The 19,181-nt window shown below is 41.5% G+C and overlaps 1 protein-coding gene across 1 annotated transcript in view; it reads right to left on the bottom strand.

Moving 5' to 3' along the window:
- cap2 (cyclase associated actin cytoskeleton regulatory protein 2) overlaps positions 1 to 19,181 on the bottom strand; it is a 76,891-nt gene that overhangs the window by 35,897 nt on the left and 21,813 nt on the right. The window contains exon 4 of the mRNA XM_034058594.3: positions 2,707 to 2,784. Within this exon, the coding sequence (XP_033914485.2) occupies positions 2,707 to 2,784 (78 nt within the window). The remainder of the gene's footprint in view (positions 1 to 2,706; positions 2,785 to 19,181) is intronic.

Raw genomic sequence — 19,181 nt, 5'->3', positions numbered from 1 at the left:
TGATCTAAACCAAAGGTGTATGGCTGTAACAGAAAACAAAGAATTATCACATAAGTGAAGTCAAAATTCACTCCACAATTTTCTGGCCTCTAAGCATTTTAATGGCTCAAAACAACAACTTTAAAAGGAGTAGTATGTAATTAAGTGCTGTTTTCTGTATTTTTTTTATTCTGTTTTTTCTGTGTTTGTTTTGTTTTTAAATTATCAGGCTTTTTGTAGATTGTATCTTTCTGACATTACCCAAAATGACTCTAGTTTGATGTGTTGAGTCATCCTGAGAAGGGTCAAAATTGTAGTTTCTGGTTTTCTTTCAATGTTTATAAGGTAAACAATTTCATTTGTTTTTGTTTTGGGGTGGGGGAGTTTAACTGTGTTGGTTAAAACCTAAAATCAGAAAAATAAATCACTGCAAACATTTTCCATTACTCCAGGCTTGTTTCTTCCACAATTACCTATGTGTTTTCATTAAAAAAATCGAACCCTAGGGTCAGTAAAAATCCATGCAGATGTTTTATTATTCAAATTGGCCCAGGCTTCACCATACAAATGTAGTTTTACTATTTTTTTTATTATTGCCACATGTACAGTGTATGCAATGATATTCCCACCAAACACTTACTGTACCACGATACATGACTGAAACAAATGGTTATAGTCTGTCTGTCGGGCATTGTATTTAATTTAAACTTTGACAAACATTTAATTTAAACACATTAGGCATGATGCTTATACCTTCTCTATAGCTCTTTCCCAAATTTGCAATCCTATCATTGGCTTCTTTTTAGCTACAATATGCCTCTTCATGACTTCAAACTCTCTGATGGGTAACTCGTAGCTTGTGCAGCGTTCTATTTATTCATATTTGTTGTCATCACTGTATTTCTTTGACACTTCATTTAGTAAAATAAACAAGTCCTTCATAGAGCACACAGATTACATTACAGGGTAATACATTACAGACTGCTGGCTTGGGTGTCAGTCATGTGCTCAGCATGCAGATTTTTTATTTTTTTTTGTAGATGTAAAACATGTATTCACTAGTTTTGATGTGAACAAAAATGCCCACTCAAAAACAGAAGAACTCCAGGTGAAACGTTACACCAAAAGATGTTTTCAGTGCATCGTTGATGTGATATCAGTATATTTAAGGAATGCAGTATTATTTAAGCGACAGTGCCTGTCGATGGAGGCTCTACCGTGTGGTAGTTCATCACGAGTCGAAGGTGAGGGGGCAAACAAAAGTAGAGCCTTTATTGAGAGGGCGTGATTAGATAACCATTGTTCTTATTTTCTTTAAAACAACATTTTAAAACCTAGATTTACCTTGAACTTGTAGTGATTCGTCGGGTACCCTTCCGCTGAGCAAAGTTTGAGGAAAATAGTCCAGACATTTATAATTAAAAAAAAATAAGGATGGCATACATATTGAGAGAAAAAAAAACTAATAACTTTTTACTTGTCAGAGTTGCCTATAGTTTATCTGCCAGATTGGAGCAATACTGCTGATTTTTCCAAGTCTCTGTTTGTTGTTGAAAAATGCTGCGCTCTAGTCCAGCTGACTGTGGATTAGCTGATGCAGCAGTGGCAGGTACAAAATTGATTGGCTGGTTTTGAGGCAGAGCACTGATTGGATGATCCAGTGGATAGTACAATACATGTGGTTATCAGTATTTGCAATGTGAACTGAGTTTTCATTATGGAAAGTCAAAATGAAAAAGCCGGTACTTGTGCGGATTGATTGTAGCAGTGGGCATCTATCATCTGATAGAAGCCCCCTAAAGCTGGAAGCTGATTGGCTGATGGCACTGAATTGTTTTCTAATAAAGTGCAAATCAGGCTTTAAAATGTTCTTATCCCTATTAACATTAGCAACATTGGACCCTATTCACAACACTAGGTGTTGACCTAAATTATTATTATTATTATTATTTTTTATTTCTTAGCAGACGTCCTTATCCAGGGCGACTTACAATATTTACAAGATATCACATTATTTTTTACATACAATTACATTCTTTTTTACATACAACTACCCATTTATACAGTTGAGTTTTTACTGGAGCAATCTAGGTAAAGTACCTTGCTAAAGGGTATAGCAGCAGTGTCCCCCTCCTGGAATTGGACCCACAACCCTCCGGTCAAGAGTCCAGAGCCCTAACCACTACTCCACACTGCTGCCCTAAATGGATTACCAGAGTGAAGATGGGACCATGAAGCCTGACCAAGCAACTTAAATGCTTCACAGGCGATGATAAGGTACCAGGAAGTAAAATGAACCACAATTCAAGTAAAAACAGAAAGTGCTAAAAGTGATTGATTTTAAAGCATTGGTTGCACCTTCTATCTAGACATCATCATGCTTCCTTTCTATAGCCTGCACACTTTATAAAACATACCAGGAGGTTGAATTCTAAGCCATGAATCCTTGTTTTAGCTATACCCAATACAAATTCAGAAGTAGGAGCTTCTAGATTTAAAGTAACAGCCATTAAAGAAAAGCAACCAAACATGATATTTTATAATGGAGTCAGCTCTGTTTGTTGACCTTGATGTAAATGAGAACCCCAGTGATTAATTAGAAAGACATTGTCAATGACTAGGCCCTGTACTCTGCAATTTGCATAATAACTCCTGGAAGTGTAAACAAAAGGAAGGTATGGTCTGCAGCTTCGGCTGTTATTTAAATGTAAATAAACGATCACTCACCTCAGGTGGCTGCTGGTGTGTAGATGCTAACTTCACAAAACCCCTCTGTGCCAGCAAAGCAGCATTGACCATTTCAGCCTGAAATAAGAGGAGAATACCATCCAATTTGAATCTGAAATAAATTTAATTCTATCACCCAGCACACTCTGTCAATATGTTCCCTTATTTGTATTTATTTATTTAATCAAACAATACATAAGTAGAAAACAGTATTACAGAATACCAAGTTGAATGTAATTACTAATGTAATTGATTAAATATAATAACTATATAAAACGGATTGTTATTGTTAAGTAAAAGTTTGACTTTATTGTCGACTCCCCACGCCCTATTTGCATCCGAGGACCTCCTACTATATTTATTAAAATATTTTAACTATATTTCCTATCAATCCCAGGGATGGTCACAAGATATTTAACTGAGGCCCATGTTAGATTAAATGTATCACTTTTGCCAGAATGGTCATGTAGTTTCTTCCCAGTTGATTAGAGATACATTATGTCTGTACCATAAATAACTAAAAGAGGAATAAACAGTTCTCAGAAAAAAATATATATTTTGGCTGCCCCAATCATATATCCAGACAATGACTTGATATTGAAGAATTTAAAATAAAGAAAGAAAATGTTACAAGATCATGCATACTGCACAGTAACATGAATGATATGTCTTATAGTCATCACAGGGTCCTCCAGATTAATGTTTGATGCTTATCTGAGATTGAGAACATAAAAAACACCAACCCAAACCAGTCTATTATACAAGTTCACCAAGGTACATTTGCACAACACTTTTACAGTTGACCATGCTTTTCCCATGCTTATACTATGCGCCTAACGACCTGTTAAAGAAGTGCTAACTAAAGGCCTGGTCACACAAGCAACTTTTTCTGATGACAACAAAAGGGAGACTTGTGTGACCAGGCTGGTCAACATACTGGCGACAAGCCGGCAATGTTTTGACCAGTTTAGGAATCTGTTCTATTTTGCTGGCAATATGACAGCAAAAAACTCAATACAGCCAATCATATTTCATAGTAATGTCACATGGTAAACAAATGCTTTTACAGTACAGTACCTCAACCAACACTGGCAACTACAGACTGAGCTGTCTTTAGCATTGTCATATGGAAACATACATCTGAAAAAAAAAATCAGTTCAATGCAGTTCCTTATAAGGACAAGCATACTCCTGGATTTTCTCAACAAGGCTTTATTTTCCCATAAAAGGACCTGGCATTGCATTGGGCTGTTTATTATCATACAAGCAAAGAAAGATAATTTGACTCAAGAAATTATGGTTCAAAGAAATTCATGATTTAAAAGAGTTTGTTCCATAATATAAGTGGTTCTGGGAATATTTTCGACAAGTCTTCCTTATTATAATGTTGAGATAGTGTTAATGCTGTAGATAGGATCAGGGATACTTTAAAGGTTCATGGTAAGTTTACAGTAAGTATGAGTTTTATTAACCTATATTGTAACAGCATGGTAAATCCTTGTTAAGTGTAGATCAGTAGACTTATGAAAGTTTATAATTTCATGCTTTGGTTGGTCATTTTAAGAGGCATAAATACTAAGGCATGTTGTAAGTACCTAACCAAAAAAAGCATGGCTGGAAATGGAGTGTGGTCATGATTATCCTGTTATATAGTTAAAAAAGGGCAATAACTTAGTATATATATATATATATATATATTATATATATATATATATATATATATATATATATATATATATATATATATATATATATATATATATATATTTGTCAAACAGGTGTGTTGTAACAATTAAGTTCATTTTTGTCATTTTCTAATTATTTTTCAAAAAGTTTGCTCATATATCCTTGGTCATGTCCTTTTTTATACTGTGAGTTGGGAGCCGGTGGCATGTTTCTAAATAGATGCAAGCAGCAGATGTTGTGAGGCTCACAACGTTCTCAGTGGACGACCTGATGCTCAGCCTGACGTCAAACAAAAATAACTGACCAAGGATAAGTGAATAAAAATATCAAAACAATCGTGTGAGAAAGATTTTTGCAAGAATAAGTACAACATAGACAACAGCTACGTATCGCATTGTGTTTCGTTGTAAACCCCATAACCTGTTCAGTAACACTTTAATCTCGCAATTAAGTAACAATTTAAAGGATTTGTTGATACTGTAAATCTCAAGATAGCAGCGTTTGACTTATTTTAAGTAACAGCTTTCCACTGGTTTTCAAATGAGATTATTAGTCTGCTTTGGTACCCAGGCAGTCAATGTAATGTTATAGGACTGGCATGCATCAAGATCAGCATAAATGTTACTGCAAAAAAAAACAAAAAAAACAAAACAAAAACGGCTTCAGCAAAGCTTTTTTTTTCATGTGTAATGTTGATTTGTTGTATACATAAGCTCATCGGTAGCTGGTGTAGGGTTTAGGGGTGAGGGAGTGCAGCAATATCCTCTTCCCCTCTCACTTTGGATTTCCACATGAGCTTTTTCACTTTTAGCATTTCCTTTACCTGGGAAGGCACTACACCACTGTCAATCTGTCAATTGAGTTATTGACTGTATTCTGAATATACAGTAAGTAAGTTCATATGATAGTGGTAGTGGATGCATCAGTGACTATGAGATGCTTTTTCTTTTCTCTGGTTTTACAGACTCCTTTCTCTCCTCATACATTATTCCAGGTACGACGGTATCATCTCTTCTGCTGTGCCCTGCATTCAGTAGTTCTCCACGTTGTCCAGCCATAAACCACAAAGTCAGTTTGATAAGTGACCGGGTATTCCATAATGCATATAGTCTTTCTTTCCACTGTGAAGCGGTATCGCTAATCTGGTATGGGTATGGACATCCCTGTCACTTTCATGGAAAACAAAGGATGATTTAAAATAAATAAATAAATAAATAAATAAATAAATAATAGCACTGTCACCTGATACTTTCGAAGATCTTGTGAAGAAGGGTCTGAGTGACTAAAGGCAGAATAATGTGTGCTGTGTCATGATGAAAGTGGGCAGTAATATTTTACTTACTTTAAAATCTAATGAACAAACCAAGAATTACAAGAAGTATAAATAATGAAATACAGAAAACTGCACTTTCAATGGCAATGTTCAATTCAACATCTATAAATTGCTTTTATTTATTTATTTTTTAAAATTAATGCATTTTTCTTTTTTTTTTTTTTTAAAGTTACTGTATATTGAACTATTTTTTCTTAGCTCAGTTTTAGGCGGAAGGATATGTAATAAAAAAAAAACTTTTTTTGAATTAGTTAGTTAACCCATTTTACAAGCGCAATAAGGCACTTCAGGGTGTGTGATATACTTTAATATCACCAAGCACCGGGCAGTTGAAGCCACTTGGCTCACACACCCTGTCATGCCTTATTGCTTACGTATGTCAGCATGGGATATACAAATACCTTTCATTATATTTGCAAGATGTACACATGAATATGGAACATCTGCTGGGAAAAGTGTATGCAAATCTCTCTGTTCAGAGGTGGAACGAGAAAGTGAGATGTGCATTTTTAGAGAAATATAACAATTGCTACTCATGCTGGCTTTGTTTTGTCTGTCTGTTTTGGCCACTGTGCCGTTTACTTTGGAAAAGTGTTTTATGTTCAGATGTACACATGAATATGGAACATCTGCTGGGAAAAGTGTATGCAAATCTCTCAATATACTGTACTATTAATTAATCCATACAGTATAAAAAGAGAGGGGTCTTTCATTTCACTTGTAAATTCTACCTGACAAGAGATGGTGAATAGGAAGAATTAAATTAACTGGCTTTCCTCTTCCAGAGAACAATGTTAACTAAAAGCCTGCCCTTGATCAGTGAAGTGTATAACTTTAAATAAGTTTGGGGTACACCCCGCCCCTGTGCGTATTTTGATTATTTTGATTATTTCGTGTTTCTGTTGTTATTATTTAAAATGAATGTTTGTTGTGCACGGGTGTTTAAGGTCGGCAGGGAAGAGTTAACGGTCTTCCCTGCCAAATCACTTCACGCGCAGAATGAGCCTGGGCTCGATTGCATTATTAACAAGCAACCGAGCCCCGGCACAGCTGTATAAAAGACCTGATCAGCCACTCATCATGGTTGGGTGTTCAGAGGTGGAACGAGAAAGCGAGATGTGCATTTTTAGAGAAATATAACAATTGCTACTCATGCTGGCTTTGTTTTGTCTGTCTGTTTTGGCCACTGTGCCGTTTACTTTGGAAAAGTGTTTTATGTTCAGACTGTCTATTTTATAATACATATGCACACCAGCGCTTCACTCGCAGTACTGTGTCTGTCTATTTCCTGGTCTGATGAAGCCCTGTCACCATGAAGCCATCCTGGTCACAAATGGGCAGAGATATTGAGGTAATGAACACAAAAATAAATGACTTTAAGCCCTCAACTGTCAAATGTAGGTGTAGCATATTGTAATTTTTTAGATTTAACATCTTTCATGCATCTTGTGACAGAGAGCGAATGCATCCTAGTCAACAATCTCCCTCCCGACCTGTGAGGGCGATGTGTAAAGGGAACATTGTGCCCCAGACTGGATGGTTTGACAGTTTATTACAGGGTCAGTTGGAAGTCGGTCATCCAGGAAAGGGGCAGAGCCACAATACCAGAAGTCATCGCCTTAATGCAGTAGGTGATGTGTCAGTCACGGATTGGAGGATACGTGATTGGACACGCCATCAAAGGGGGCGTGACTGAGGGTATTTCAGGGGATGTGGCCAAGCAATCTGTTCCTTTGTTATGGTTACGGACCGACCTGTAAAATGAGTATGGAGATAAGATAACCATGAGTGTTGTATTTTGTTTGTGTTTATAACTGTTTATTTGTAATTATTAGGCGGCTAAACACCCGGGAGCTGTCGCTGTCAAGCCAGCATTAAGACCTGGATTAAAACTACTGCACCAAGTCACTAATCACTGTGTATTCACCACCAGCACAGGACACCGCAAAAGGACGCAGAGCCGTCCCTGGACATTGCCTTTGTGTATTATTGTTTCAGGATTGAAACCCAGTATTATTTCGCTGTGTAAACTACACATTGCTGTGTAGTTGCCAGTGCTATTATTGAACAATGCAAAACCAGGAAAAAGAAAAATAAAAGAACTGTTTGCACCGTGAACGCTGTCTGTGTGTTATTGTTGGAGCGCTGCATCACCTCTACACCTGCACACTACAAACCACTTTGCCACAAGCATCTTAAACCACTTTTTTAACTTCAAGGTGGCTTCATGCTTGGTCATGGCAATCACAAACAAAGCAAGATTTCAACAGTTTATTCTGATTTGTACGGAAAAAGAGTCACACAAAAGGAGTGTGAGATAGGACTGACATCCTTTTGTTTGTAGATCTTCCTTTTCTCTTCCCCAACCACACAGGTGGTGTTTTAACTGTATAAAATCACCTTGACATCAAGGAGAAAACCCTCAGCAAACTCTTACACAATTAATAGGTTTTAATGATGTTTCAAAGAAGTACAAGTCGGCTAAAAATACATACATTGATCTTTAAAGGTGAGCGACATTGTGTGTTCTTTAATTAACAAAAGCTAAAAAACCTAAAATGACAGGTTCTGCTGTTTTTAACTTCTAAACAATATTCCAAAATTTTGATAATTGCATTTAAAAAAATCCCTTAACCATCTAGCCAAATCATCAATATATGTTATAATGGGGTGATGCAGCATGAAACTAAATGAACAAGTTTGTCAGTAATCAACATGCCCTGCCACGGCTATAAATTCAAAATTACAGCTATCAGTATAATAGCAATTAAATATTTATTCACAATTTGATAAGCGGTTCTCCAGATATATGCATAAGTGTGACATACAGACAGCCCCTATATTCCCAGAATCTGATAACTTCAGCTAAATAAGATTTATACCAAGTTTCATGTTTATTGAGTATGCAGACCTACAGATATATAGAAAAATGTAAGTGTGACATACATCTGGACAAGTGTAGGGACAGACAAAAGTTCCTTATTTCCCAGAATCTGCCATTCTCAATAACTTGTGATAAGTAATGTTAATACCATATGGAATTGTGATGGGTTGACGAGGGTCTGATCTGAAATTCGGCCTTCCGATATGAGCAATGAGTTCTCCTTCCCCGGGATCTGTAGGGCCGTGATGTCTGTCACCTTGGTGAAGGAAGGCAGCATAAGTGCTCAGGTCTCTGCAACTCTCGTCAGCCATCATTAAAAACACCTGTGCTCCAAGGGATTGAGGTTTGGTTGATTATATGGGTGGAGCTCTGGGTACAAAGGGGAGTGTGTTGTCTTGCAGCTGTTGTTAGAAAAGTGAGGACATAAAGAGGCAACAGGTGGAGGGTGAAAAAGGGTGCTGTGATGATTGTGTACTGTGTGTGCACCCGGCCTTGTGTTTTACACACAAAATGAGGAGCCTGTTCGACATTAGAAAGGATAAAGGACCATACTTGTGGAGAGTGGCCTTTTTCACAAAAGCACCAGCCTTCACCGTGTTTATCGCCTCTCTGTTTATACTGCACTGTGTGTCCACAATAAATAACAGTTTCTTATATTTGAATTAAAAAACTTGACGCTTTTGTGTTTTGTTTCTGCAGCCCCACACCTTGTAACAGGAATATATATGGTAAAATGTGAAGAGTGACATACGTACATACAACCCATAGAAGAAGAAAAGAATAGCTATGACCTGTGAATCACCAATTATTTTAGTTTACAAAGGGTGCTGTTCAAACAAACAGCAAGAAGAGGAGTTTTATGTGAAACTGCAAAAACATGGTGACAAAAAAGTAAATGACCACTGTAATAGGGGTGTGGCTGTGAGAGACTGGAGAGACACACAGAGGTTGCATTCAGTGATGACTCGTGGCTTGAAAACCTGGTGGGGCCTTGACCGCCCCCCCCCCCCCCCAATAAAAAACAAAAAACTGAACTAACGAAGCAAAACCGCGCTCAAACCCAATCTCAAGTAAGATTTATTTCTTCAGTTGAAAAGACAAAGGGCTCGGTCTTAATTTTCGCGTTTGCAAATGCTGCAATTCACAATGCTGTTATTCCTTAAAACGGATATTATTTGAGACTTTACTTTTAATCCTTTACAGCAAGATTCTCAAAGCTATTTACTCCACTGCGTCATTACTATTATATTTTTGCGAAGTAATAACACACCCAATAATGTTACCAAACCAGAAAAAAATACATCTTAGACATTTGATGCCGAGGCTTGTGAGTAGTCTTGAGTGGTTTCTTATTCATTGTAGAATTGTAAATGGTGTTTTCTCCCCCATCAGACAAAAATAATGCTAATGATGCTTTGAGAATCTAGCCCTTTCCTATTCACAAAACATGAATGCCTTTATTAATGTCACATTATTATTTGTATTAGACTACCATTTAAACATAAGTTAGCTAGCACTATCTGTAGTACCTTGTGGCGGAGTGTCCCGCCCCTATTTATTATTATTTGTATTTTTGTTTGCGGCGCGGGTAAAAGCGCCGCGTCTTTTGTTATTATATTTAAAAACCCCGTGAGGATGCATGGCTGATCAGCTACTGATTATTTAACTAGCTGACAGTCATGCATCCTTACCAAACGCGTGCAGACTCTGGCCGAGGGATAATAAGATAATTACCAACTAGTTAATCCCTCGGCCAGAGTATATAAACCAGCAGCACTCTGCACTCGGGGTTGAGAGTGTAGAGGAGAGTACGGGAGAGCGGAGAGCGAAAGCCATATTTAGAAAAACAATTGCTAAGACGTGCTGGATTTCCCAGCACATCACTTACTTGTTTGTTTGTTCATTCGTTTGGCCCTCGTGCCCTTTTGTTTTGTGTTTTGGTGTTTTGTTAAATCTTTTGTTTTTGGTTTGTTTATTAAATACGCTGAGTGCACCAGCACTCAGCTTCAACCGCCCATCCACTGTTTTGGTTTCTACTTCCTGGTCCGTGACGTCACCACTGCGAGCCAGACTGTCACATATGGTGTCCTGCGTGGGACAAACAACGCCTCCAACAGCCGGACCAGGATTGAAAAGTGCGTTTTTTTTTGTTTGTTCGTGTTTTTTTTTTCAAATTAAAAATGGGGAAAAGTAGCCGGAGGAGAAAGCAGCAGCAGCAGCAACAACAGCAGCAGGAGGCGCAGCAACATCAGCCTTACCTTGCCACACTGGATATCTGCCTCACCTGCCTGAAGGGTGAGGAGTGGTGCTTCGCGGTTGGTGAGGTTGGGCACGTGGCACCAGACCAACCCCCTCCATGGCAGGAGAAAGAGGAGCCAGAGCGTCCAGTGAGGGAGGACCTGCATCCTCCAAAGAGGACGAATGCACTCTCCTCTGAGGGAGTCTGGGACTGGCTGGTGGAGCCGGGGAGGGATTATGAGGAAGCCCTCCCTGCAGTGATCAACCTCCTGTGGGCAAGAGATGGGGAGCGCTGGGAGGCCTGGGAACAGCAACACCACCCAGCTTCCCTCCCAGACATCGCAGCCATGGTGTTCAACTACCTGGCTGCGGATATGGGAGAGACTCTGCTGCTGCCATCTCCAGCATCAGAGGGAGAGGAGCCATCGCTGCCGTCTCCAGCGCCAGAGGGAGAGGAGCCATCGCTGCCGTCTCCAGCGCCAGAGGGAGAGGAGCCATCGCTGCCGTCTCCAGCGCCAGAGGGAGAGGAGCCATCGCTGCCGTCTCCAGCGCCAGAGGGAGAGGAGCCATCGCTGCCGTCTCCAGCGCCAGAGGGAGAGGAGCCATCGCTGCCGTCTCCAGCGCCAGAGGGAGAGGAGCCATCGCTGCCGTCTCCAGCGCCAGAGGGAGAGGAGCCATCGCTGCCGTCTCCAGCGTCAGAGGGAGAGGAGCCATCGCTACCGTCTCCAGCGTCAGAGGGAGAGGAGCCATCGCTACCGTCTCCAGCATCAGAGGGAGAGGAGCCATCGCTGCCGTCTCCAGCATCAGAGGGAGAGGAGCCATCGCTACCGTCTCCAGCATCAGAGGGAGAGGAGCCATCGCTACTGTCTCCACCAGCAGAGGGAGAATGCCTGCTGGTTTCGCCTCCACAGCCTGGGGAGGAGCCCGAACGTCCTACGCCCGAGTGGGAGGAGCCCGAACGTCCTACGCCCGAGTGGGAGGAGCCCGAACGTCCTACGCCCGAGTGGGAGGAGCCCGAACGTCCTACGCCCGAGTGGGAGGAGCCCGAACGTCCTACGCCCGAGTGGGAGGAGCCCGAACGTCCTACGCCCAAGAGGGGGGAGTCGGTGCGTCCACAGCCCAAGAGGGAGGAGTCGGTGCGTCCACAGCCCAAGAGGGAGGAGTCGGTGCGTCCACAGCCCAAAGAGGGGGGAGTCGGTGCGTCCATAGCCCAAGAGGTGGAAGTCTGCGCTTCCACAGCCTTAGGACCCAAGCTGCAGTCCCAAGAGCCAGAAGGGGAGGAGTTACAGGCTCAACCCCCTGAATTTTTCTGGGGGGGAGAAGGGCAGGATGCTGGTGTTCCCCAGCAGCCTCTATTTATGCTGCTGAAGGGAGCACGGCACACACCAGCCCAGCCGCCACAGCAGAGGGAGCCAGCACCGCCACAGCCTCCCTCTGAGTGGCCAGCATCCGCCCCATCGCCTCTGCCTCCACCACCACCAGGAGCAGAGCAGCAGGAGCTGCCTCTGTCTCCACCACCACCAGGAGCAGGGCAGCAGGAGCTGCTTCTGTCTCCACCATCACCAGGAGCAGAGCAGCAAGAGCTGCCTCTGCCTCCGCCACCTCCACCAGCAGAGGGTGAATGCCTGCTGGTTCCACATCCACCGTCGTGGGAGGACTGCTTGCCCCTCCCACCTCCACCAGCAGAGGGTGAATGCCTGCTGGTTCCGCCTCCACCGTCGTGGGAGGACTGCTTGCCCCTCCCACCTCCACCAGCAGAGGATGAATGCCTGCTGGTTCTGCCTCAACCGTCGTGGGAGGACTGCTTGCCCCTCCCACCTCCACCAGCAGAGGATGAATACCTGCTGGTTCCGCCTCAGCCGCTGTGGGAGGACTGCTTTCCCCTCCCACCTCCACCAGCAGAGGGTGAATACCTGCTGGTTCCACATCCACCGTCATGGGAAGGACTGCTCCTGCCCTGCCTCGCACCACCCAGGGATGCCTGCCTCGCATCGCCTGGGGCTGCCTGTTCCACATCGCCTGGGGTCGCCAGGGATCCTGCTTCGCCTGGGGTCGCCAGGGATCCTGCTTCGCCTGGGGTCGCCAGGGATCCTGCTTCGCCTGGGGTCGCCAGGGATCCTGCTTCGCCTGGGGTCGCCAGGGATCCTGCTTTGCCTGGGGTCGCCAGGGATCCTGCTTTGCCTGGGGTCGCCAGGGATCCTGCTTCGCCTGGGGTCACTACACTGTGGTCGGAGCCCCACGGAGGGGAGCTGCCGGCCATGAAGAAAGGGGGGGAGGTCAGGAGACCAGCTCCCCCAGCCGCACTTTCGCGGCCGGAGATCATGTGGTCAGAGCCCCACGAAGGGGAGCTGCCAGCCATGGAAAAGGGGGGGGAGGTCAGGAGACCAGCTCCCCCAGCCGCACTTTCGCGGCAGGAAATACTGTGGCTGGAGCCCCGTGAAGGGCAGCTGTCAGCCATGAAGAAGGGGGGGGAGGTCAGGAGACCAGCTTCCCCCGCAGCAATTTCGCTGCAGGAGAAAGGGTGGCCAGAGCCCCACGGAGGGGAGCTGTCGGCCATGAAGAAGGGGGGGCAGGTCTGGAGACCACCCCCAAAAATTTTTTGGCCAGAGGAGCTGGCCGGTGCGCGGGCCATTGGAACACTACGGCTGTTTGGGTGGGAGGAGGACATCCCACCGTGGCCGCCACCTTTGGCCCGTTGCTGCCCCTGTTCCTGCGCCGGGACTGCTGACCGGGACTTTGGGGACTAAGGGGGGAGGTGGCCGAAAAGGCCATGTGTGCTGCGCACAAGGGGGGGCATGTGTGGCGGAGTGTCCCGCCCCTATTTATTATTATTTGTATTTTTGTTTGCGGCGCGGGTAAAAGCGCCGCGTCTTTTGTTATTATATTTAAAAACCCCGTGAGGATGCATGGCTGATCAGCTACTGATTATTTAACTAGCTGACAGTCATGCATCCTTACCAAACGCGTGCAGACTCTGGCCGAGGGATAATAAGATAATTACCAACTAGTTAATCCCTCGGCCAGAGTATATAAACCAGCAGCACTCTGCACTCGGGGTTGAGAGTGTAGAGGAGAGTACGGGAGAGCGGAGAGCGAAAGCCATATTTAGAAAAACAATTGCTAAGACGTGCTGGATTTCCCAGCACATCACTTACTTGTTTGTTTGTTCATTCGTTTGGCCCTCGTGCCCTTTTGTTTTGTGTTTTGGTGTTTTGTTAAATCTTTTGTTTTTGGTTTGTTTATTAAATACGCTGAGTGCACCAGCACTCAGCTTCAACCGCCCATCCACTGTTTTGGTTTCTACTTCCTGGTCCGTGACGTCACCACTGCGAGCCAGACTGTCACATACCTGCATAAACTATGCTGTATTAAACGTATCGTTCATCCATAACTTCAAACACGTAACCATAAAAAGTATAAGAAAATACAAGTTAACAAATGTCCAAAATGCATTCATTCTTACCTGGAAATGACACTGTGTGTAACAGCCTCTGGGCTTTGTGTAACCTTGAGTTGCTCATTTGCTGGTGAATTGCCTCTAATGAACGTTTAAATAAAACTCAAATTTTACTATAAAGCTCTTTTTATATAGTATCTTTACACTGTTCGCTACACCCCACAGTAAATTGAGAGGAAAAAAAAAAAGTTAGTGAATTTTCCATAATGCATTTGATAATGTCAAATCCTGTAGTTATAGTGCACGGGCAGTGTGGAGTAGTGGTTAGGGCTCTGGACTCTTGACCTGAGGGTCGTGGGTTCAATCCCAGGTGGGGGGACACTGCTGCTGTACCCTTGAGCAAGGTACTTTACCTAGATTGCTCCAGTAAAAACCCAACTGTATAAAAGGGTAATTGTATGTAAAAATAATGTGATATCTTGTAACAATTGTCAGTTGCCCTGGATAAGGGTGTCTGCTAAGAGATAAATAATAATAATAATAATAATAATAATAATAAAATAGTGTAACTGGAACCTAATCACTGCACCTGTTGTAGTTCAATCTCACTCCAATGGTCTAACTGCAGTCAGACCATGTGCTTTACAGCAAAAGGTACCAGGATGCAGCAGCTTCTCTGTAGCATTGTAAAGAACCAAAGGATTCTTATCACAATAAATAGGGGATCAGTTGATACTGTTAACAAATATGTCGGTAACATACACTCCTCGCCACGGCTGTAAATTTAAAATAAGTGCTAGCAGTATGATGAAAAAGTTGTATGTATAGAATAAAAATTAGCAATGAAATGTTTAATCTCAATTTAATAAGTGATTCTCTGGATATATGCAGAAATGTAAGTGTGACATAGAGACAGATGGATAAACGGCTAGACAGACATCTACATACAGTATATCCCCACAATCTGATACTCTCAATAACTTATGATAAATTTGACCACCTCTACTATTTCCCCCTCCAAAGCTAAAAAGAGGCAAGGACATGGGCTTTAAAGCATTGGTTAGCACTCCTTTAATCAGTCCAAAAATTAAGGTATTATACTAAAAAAGCTCTTTGTTGTGACTCACAAAAAAAGATACATTTACTGATTAAAAGAAAAATGGGTCAATTTTAATGATCCAAACCACAGCTTCTCTAAAAAGTTTTTTTTTTTTTTTTTCTGGCAAAATGTATTATAATCCCCTTATACTAAATACAAAAACTATACGGTCAAAAAAAGAGTCCGATAAGGGAGATTTACTAGTTTTAGGGCCGGGTTAATACAGTATTAACTAACAGAAGTCAGTCATACCCGAAATTAGGTTACCCAGGTCTTCAAAGTGCTTAAAAATTGATTTCATGAAATGACAATAGAACAGATAGGTGATTATAGGTGCATTAAATACACAGTATACATATTATTTTTGTATGCTGTTTGAAAGTTAGAAAGAATTAAAATAAAAACAGTGACAGAAGAAAACCATTAAGGATTTATCTTTTTTTTAACAGTTACAGAACAACTAACTTTTTTGCTTGAGTTGAGGGATTACCTGTGATCACGTTCACAAAGTGAGGTTCAGCTTTACTTTGTGCTTGACTATGGTTTTTGTTTTATGCTGTTTTCTAAGCTAATCAGTTTGGCCTGCTTTCACCAAGCGACCAACTGAATAGTCAGATCCTGAGCTCATTGTTTGCTTTTTTGCTGACTGCAATTAGAAAACTGCTGGATTTGAAAAACAGCTATTCTTCAGTTTCGATCGCTATAGCAACTTAGAGGGGCATGTGGCTTGTGGGAGCCACACTGTTCCAAACAGATGAAACAAGCCAACTGATAGTTTGTAAAAACAAATGACCACACCTATCAAACATGAAGGCCTTTCTAGCAGTGCATGCAAAGTAAAGGAACATTTGGAATGGGAAATACATGGCTTATAAAAACTAACCTGTAACAATTGAAGCCATCAAGACCTACTTTTTTAAGAGACTGTGTTGTAATAGGAGTTAACAGGTTCTTGCTCTGAATAGATACAGAAATAGCAGCCCCCCCTGAAAGGCATTAGTTAGTAGGCCTGGTATAAAATGACTAAAGCAGAAATAGCAATAGACAATTGCATAGAATACACATTTTAGGATATTTAATTGGAAAATGTGGATGGTATTTCCACATACGGTACTAGCTTGACTTGGGTAACTCAAACTTGTTCTCACACTGAACGCTTAAATCTGCAGTGTCTCACTATCTTGTTCAGTTTTACACTAAAATAGCATTCATTGGTGTTTGTTTATTTCATTCTTTAATTATTTAGTTTCTGTGCACTCCACTTTTTAGAATGTAGATTTGCTGACCAGCTGGTTTACACTGCCCAGAAAATAGGTCAGGATAACAATGGGATTTTTTCATTTTTTTTTAGCTGACCTTGTTGGAGCCATTCAAAATATTTTCTTTTTTTTCTTTGTTAAAAAAAAAAAAAAACACACCTCTTTCCTTAAATTGAGTTTAGATTATGTGCCTGCATGTACTTCATCTTACTTTTGATGTTACTATAAATAAGCCCCCTGTTAAAGTCAACAGATTAGAGGAACAGAAACCCTTTAAAACTTCATATATTTATAAATTTTAAATAAAAGTTTTGCATTCTGAGATTTAGAATCTCATTTAAGTATCCAGACGTCTGACTGCAGAAGTAAGCCTACAATACAATAATACAATTCCTATTTATAAGAAGAAGAATGTATTAAACGAGAATAATTGTTTATGTATAAAGGCCAGTTTTGGAAAGGGGACAGCGCCTTGTTGTATGTCAAACGGGCAAGTCTCACAGACACTCCAACTGACACAGACGATCTTTTCATTAGGTTTTTTGCTTCTTGATTTAATCCAGTTGCTACTCCGTTTGATTCTGGACCACCCCTGCCAAAATCTTTATTAGAGGATATACACTGCTCCCCAGTCCAGGTTATGGACATATTATTTAAAAGTAAGAGTCACTCAGCTACTAGCCCAGATGGCAATGTACCAGTATTATGTTGACTCATCTAGAATATTGTGTTCAGTTCTGGTCACCTCGTTACAAAAAGTAAATTGCTGCTGTAGAAAGAGTGCAAAGAAGAGCAACCAGAATTATCCCGGGTTTAAAAGGCATGTCGTATGCCGCATTCCATTTAGTCATTGTCAGGCCTCTCTGTTCAACATTCAGCGTTATCTACATTTGAGGTAAACTTGTTTTATTTGAATTACAAATAATGTGTGCAGTTTTTCAAACCAACTTTTTTTATTCAAAGCTGTAGTGGTTAAACTGAACATTGTTATATGAGGAGGAGGTTAAATGTCAGCAAAACTTGCAAAGAAAATATACAAAATGAAATTTACTGGTTGCATAAGTATTCAGCCCCTTAAGTCAGTACTTGGTAGAAGCACCTTTTGCAGCAATTACTGCTATGAGTCTTTTTGGATATGTCTCTACTAGCTTTGCACAGTAGGATGGTGAAATTTGTGACCATTCTTCACAGGAAAATTGCTCCAGTTCTGATAAGTTTGTTGAGGATCGTTGATGGACTGCAAACTTCAAGTCTTGCCATAAATTTTTGATTGGATTCAAGTCAGGACTTTGACTGGGCCACTCAAGAACATTAACTCTCTTCTTGTTCAACCACTCCAGTGTGGCTTTGGGGTTGTGCTTCGGGTCATTGTCCTGCTGAAATGTCAATTTCCTCCCCAGTTTCAGGGTCTTGGTTTACCAACAGGTTTTCCTCAAGGATTCGCCTGTACTTTGCACCATCCATTCTCCCCTGTATCCTGACAAGCTTCCCAGTCCCTGCTGAAGAGAAGCATCCCCATAACATGATGCTGCCACCACCATGCTTGATAGTTGGGGTGGTGTTGACTGGGTGATGTGCAGTGTTGGGCTTGCGCCAAACGTAACACTTGGAATTTAGACCGAAAAGTTCAATTTTTGTCTCATCTGACCACAAAACCTTTTTCCACATATCTGCAGTATCATCTACATGCTTTTTCGCAAACTCCATACGTGCTTTAAGATGAGGCTTTTTGAGTAACAGCTTATTTCTTGCCACCCGTCCATACAGGCCAGTTTTGTGTAGGGACCGGCTTATTGTTGATGTGTGAACACTGACTCCCATCTCAGACACAGAACTTTGCAGATCTCCTCAAGGTCATTGTTGGCTTCAGAGTGACATCCCGAACAGTTTCCTGCTTGCCCGGCGCACAGTTTGGGAGGGCGACCTGAACTGGGTAGTATCTGGGTGGTATGATGCATCTTCCACTTCTTAATGATGGACCACTGTGCTGAGAGGGATAATCAGCGCCTTTGAAATTTTCTTGTACCCATCTCCTGCTCTGTGCCTCTCTACCACTTTATCCCTGACTTGTTTCGAAAGCTCCTTGGTCTTCATGGTTGCTTTGTTGGACCACTATGTGAGTTGCAGCTTGAAAGTCTTTATATACCGGAGGAAAATTATCTACATGTTAAACCACTTTGAGTACACACAGGCTGAAACCTTCACTAATTTCACTAATTTTGTGACCTTTCAAACAAATCATTTGCACCTGAGCTGATTTAGGGCTGCAGTAGCAATATATATTTATTTATTTTTTATATATTTGTGTATTGTATGTTATTGATATTACTTGGATATATAATAATTGTTGTATTGTTTATTATTGAGTTTGGTATACTTAGGTATATCTTTGTACTAGTGCTGCACTATTGAGATGTACCTGTGCTGGCCCTGTGGGCACAAAGTAAATAAATTAAACTAATACAATAATACAATTCCTATTTATAATAAGAAGAATGTATTAAACTGGAAGAGTTGTTTATGTAAACAAAAATGATGCTCTAGCCTAACCTAGCCTTTCCATTGAGTCTCCTGTTTTG

This window comes from Acipenser ruthenus, chromosome 3 (assembly GCF_902713425.1).
Source record: "Acipenser ruthenus chromosome 3, fAciRut3.2 maternal haplotype, whole genome shotgun sequence".
Lineage (NCBI taxonomy): Eukaryota > Metazoa > Chordata > Actinopteri > Acipenseriformes > Acipenseridae > Acipenser > Acipenser ruthenus.
The sequence above is the reverse complement of the archived record's forward strand: the minus strand, read 5'-3'. Positions and strand labels throughout refer to the sequence as shown.